At 33.8% G+C, this 4,767-nt stretch overlaps 1 protein-coding gene across 1 annotated transcript in view; it reads left to right on the top strand.

Annotated features, from left to right (window-relative positions):
- LOC106684266 (choline/ethanolamine kinase) overlaps nucleotides 1–2,474 on the top strand; it is a gene marked incomplete in the record, with an annotated part of 26,621 nt that extends 24,147 nt beyond the window's left edge. Inside the window, 1 exon segment of the mRNA XM_067047243.1 lies at nucleotides 1,484–2,474. Within this exon segment, the coding sequence (XP_066903344.1) occupies nucleotides 1,484–1,606 (123 nt within the window).
- Between the last annotated feature and the right edge of the window lie 2,293 nt (nucleotides 2,475–4,767).

Raw genomic sequence — 4,767 nt, 5'->3', positions numbered from 1 at the left:
GAGAAAATCCGCTAGGGGCTCTTATGCATTTAACGTTTAACATGACTTTAAATAGGGCTGCTCACAATCTTATACTTATAACATTTAACACAACATCATGAATACCCCTTATTTATTTTGAAAAATCTCCGTTTTGGCCCTTAGGCTATTCTCAAAGTTAATCATTGATATCATAATTCCTTAAATTATCCTTTTTGCAGGCTAATTTCCCATGTCATATAAACTTTATAATTTCAATACAAAAACTATTCCACGATAATTGTTTTTCCTTAACCTCATTTTGGTGATGGGGTTAAGGGAAGACAATTTTTGTAAAATGTAATTTCCTTAATCTTTTGCTTTTATATTTTTTTTGAAAATGTAGCTTCTTCTCTAGGTGTTACTCGCGGTTCTTCTATTTCTTTTCTATATTTATTGCATCTGAATAGAATAAGTCTTAGATCTTCCGGAACTTTGCAAAATTCACTATTTCTATCTCTTTTGATCTTCATGAGGTTGAGGTATCCGTCATATGTTTGTATTAGTACTGTGATAACATCTTTTGGGCTAAATTGTAGGTTCAAGCGAAAACAAGGCTTGACATGATAATAATCTCTTCCGTTTAATTTAGATTCCCAATCAAGCATTCTTGCCATTCCTTTATTGCTTCTTTCTTCAAATGATAAGTTGAGGAATATATCTTCTTTCGATTGAATCAACCAAGGAGTTTAAATTTTTTTCTCCATTCGTTAAAACACATTTTAAGATTAATCTTTATCAGGTAGATAGATGCATAACTCTTCTGGTGTAGGCTACATAAAAAACATACATTATCTTTTTTTTTGGTTGCCTGTACAGACCTTGTAGTTTTTTAACCCCCCGAACCAGCCTGCCTATCTTGGGCTACTCATTTCCAGTTTGCTGCATGCAGCTTTTTTGCATCTTTGTCTATTGTGTCGGTCCATCTGGTTTTTGGCCTCCCGAATGGTCTCTTGCCAACTATACTGGCAATCATTGTTGTATAGAGGCGATCCTGATGGATTGCTTCGAGACACATGCCCCGCTCGTCTTAACCTCGTTGCCTTCATAACATGAGATATTGACTGACCAGTCTCTGCACGCAGTTCACTGTTAGTTCTCCATTTGTTAAGGCTCTGATCCTAGATCGCTTCTGTAATTGTACCTAGATATCTGTTAGAGCCCAGCAAATCCAATATCAAAGCAGGCTTTATCATGGCATTGTACACTTTTAGCTTTAGATTTTTCAGTATTTCAATATTCTTGACAGAGAAAAGAAGGCTCTGTTTGTGCTTGTTATACGCTGGTCTATCTATATTATTAATAATATATAGTATATTATTTATAAAATACTACATTTATTATCTTTGAGTTCTACAAAAATACATGTGGTCACAATTTTTTAATCAATGAATATTGAAAATATAATGGACGGGGAGCTTTGACTGCAAAGCTTCACAAATAATCACTCAAAATTTGTTTTCAGGAATTTGCCGAGCATAGGTTGGATTGCTATTACATACTAAAGAATGACATACTCTCCAAGCATGGCTACAACCCCGACAAGATCATCCCGGTCAAGAGAAAGATTTTGGAGGCTGAAGAATAAGAAGCAGAGAATTGCAATATAATTCTGTTGTTTTTTTTTTTTTTTAAATATCATTTCTTGTGATATACATATATAAAAGATGTATGTAAGAGTTGCAGACTGCAATGCCTTCGCATGTGGAAATCGTACTTAATTTGAATAAGTACCTAACACACACTTGTGATATCGGTTTACTGTTGACATTTTACGACTGTTGAGTAGTTGTAGCTGTGTTGGCTGTGTTAATATATACTACATCTATATTTAGTAAAGTGTCAATGTTTCAAAGAAAATTGCCAAATATTAATCTATTGTTTAATTTTTTTATTATTTTTTTTGGCGTAGAACTATCATCGTGAATTTTATCTCCTTAAAAGTACTTAAAATGGTACCCAACTGGAATATTCAGTTGTATTTTTAACTTCTCTAGATTCATTTTGTTTTACTTTCCAATGTAGACTTAAATATTTTAATGACGTCATGACACAAATGTATATAGTTATTTCCATGTTTAAGTGTAAATTATATGTTCATTATTGTCAGCGCATCACATATGCATTTATATCTTATAATTTTTTTTTTTAATTCTAGTTTATTTATAAATATATTTTTGTGATATTTGATGTAATCACAGTATTGATGTAGCATTTATTTGAATTAATTTTTCGACTTGTTATATTGTACATATATTTATATTTATTAGTATTTGTTAATTTATTTCTATATTTATTTAGATTTGATCCGGAGCATTTAATTGTAATATAATTTGTAAAGAGACCGCTCATGTTGTACTTATCGTTTCTTGTTTCAATATTAACGTTGAAAAAGTGTCTTTTCTGTAATATCTTTATTTACCATGTTATCAATAAATACATTTTTTCATGTTTTATTTTATGTTTATTATGTTCATTATTAACCTTTTCTGTATTAATCTAATTTTAAATGTAAAATATGTTTATTGTAACCATGGAGATGGCATTCACTAATCTCCTTCAAAGGGAAAATTAAGCCAAAAAGGAGGGGAGTTGAGCAAACCCTTGGAGCTCAGTTTACATTAAGCTTAACCTATAATCAAGGAATTCCTTTTTTAATTACGCAACATATAACGGGAGCGAACTCTTTCACTAAGACGTGTCAGTATGAGGACATCATTTCGTATTATTATTATTTTTTATTTATGCTTAAAATTAGTGAAAAGACTCTGGAATATATATTTTTTCATTTATCTAAGTATAAATCACAAAGAAAAATTACAAACATTTAGAAAAGAATACTAACAAAAAAATGGAAGCATCAAATTAAAAAATTATAATGAGGTGTAGATAGTTGACGATAGATTAATGATTGGTGAAGCTTGTCGGGGGGTGCGGTCAGCCAAGAACAACATAAATAAACAAAACAATATTTATTATGTTTCACTAAATGTTGTTATCTCTTTTGTTCTATAGTCCTGATGAAGACCTGAAACTAGGTCGAAATGTTGGCATAAAATAAATAAATATTGTTTTGTTTATTTATGTTGTTTTTTGCTGACCACACCCCCCGACAAACTTCTCCAATCATTAAAAAATTATAAATTTTACAAACAATTTTAAAGATTACAAAACATTTATTTGATTGGCTCCTACTCCTTTTCCCCTCCCTTGGATTTCATCATAATGGCTTCACTTTTCCTGACAGCTTACCCTCTCCATTATACTCATTCCTCCAAGATCATCATCATCATCCCGAGCTCAACAATCCATTACTGGATCTTAGCTGTCCCAAGAGTTGTCCTTCATGTTTCCCTATCCTCAGCAGCCGTTCACCAGTTCCTGATTCCAAGGATTCTGGCATCGGCACTTACTCCATCTCAACTTTGGTCTACCTATTTTCCTTTTTCCATCCGGCTCCATGCTGTACAGTTTCTTTGGAGTTAGGGTCTCGTCCATCTGTACAGTGTGGCCTGCCTATCTCAGCTTAGCTATCCGGATACATCTCATAACATCCAGTTCCTTGTACAAGTTGGCTAGTAACTGGTTTCACCATTCATCATTCTACTTCACTGGGCCAAATATCTTCTGTAGGACCTTCCTCTCAAAAATTAACATTTTTCCTCACTGTCCTTCGTCAATGTCCATGTTTCACACCCATAAGTGAGGACTGGTCTTATAAGAACTTTATAGAGGAGAAGTGTAGTTGCTCATTGTAGTAAGCGTTTTTTCATGTACTTCAGGAGGCCATAATAACATATGTTTTGCGGCAACAATTCTTTGGTTCACCTCCTGGTTCATTATCTGCAGTCACTACCGAACCCAAATATTTAAACCTAAGAACTATTTCAAAGTTGTATGTACCAACTAGGATTGTTAGACCTGTTTGACACTCTCAGTTGTCATGTATTTCGTTTTTTCCTCGTTGACCTCTAGGCCCATCTTTACTGCTGCTGCTTCTAGCGATTTTTTTATAAGGAAAGACCATAGTGGGAGACCAAATTTTCATTTCGTGGGACCATCCAGAAATAATAGTCAAACCCCAAGGCCGAATTCGAACCGGCACCGTCGTAGCCACGAAGCAATCAAAGTTGGCGCTCAGACTCCCTCGACTACAAATGGCCCAGACACATATGGAACTAAATTTGTTTTAAAAGATTAATTTCAACCAGTGATGGGCAAAAATTAGTTATAGTTGACAGTAATAGCTAAAATTGCTATAGCAACGACCCTTATTCATTAATGAACCATTCATAAATAAATCTTGTATCCATGGCAACTATAGCTATTAGTTTCTTAGTTCCCGAAGTCTGGTAACTTAAGTTTTTTACAGTTATAATTAGCCTTATTAATCCTCTATTTTTTGATAATATTATCATTCCAATTGATTTCATATTGCTTAATATACCATCATGAAAACATGCGATTTACACGCACACGACACACGGCAGCCCAAGTAGCAAGAAACATTGTCACGGCGTTTGAAGGAGGGTATTGTAACGAACGGACCATTCGCTAGTGGTTTGAAAGATTTTTAGCGGATGACACAGATTTGGATAACCAACCCAGAGGAAGACCTCCACCAGCAATGAACAACGATGAACTTAACCTCACTGTAGAAGAAAACCCTTAGCAAACAGTTAAAGGACTTGCAGCACAAGTGTATGGAAAGTTTCTCAACACTTAAAGACGATTGGTAAAGTAAAAAAA

This window comes from Halyomorpha halys, unplaced genomic scaffold (assembly GCF_000696795.3).
Source record: "Halyomorpha halys isolate HHAL.00 unplaced genomic scaffold, Hhal_1.1 Scaffold563.1, whole genome shotgun sequence".
Classification (NCBI taxonomy): Eukaryota; Metazoa; Arthropoda; class Insecta; order Hemiptera; family Pentatomidae; genus Halyomorpha; species Halyomorpha halys.
Note: the sequence above shows the minus strand (reverse complement) of the source record. Positions and strands in the feature narration are given on the sequence as shown.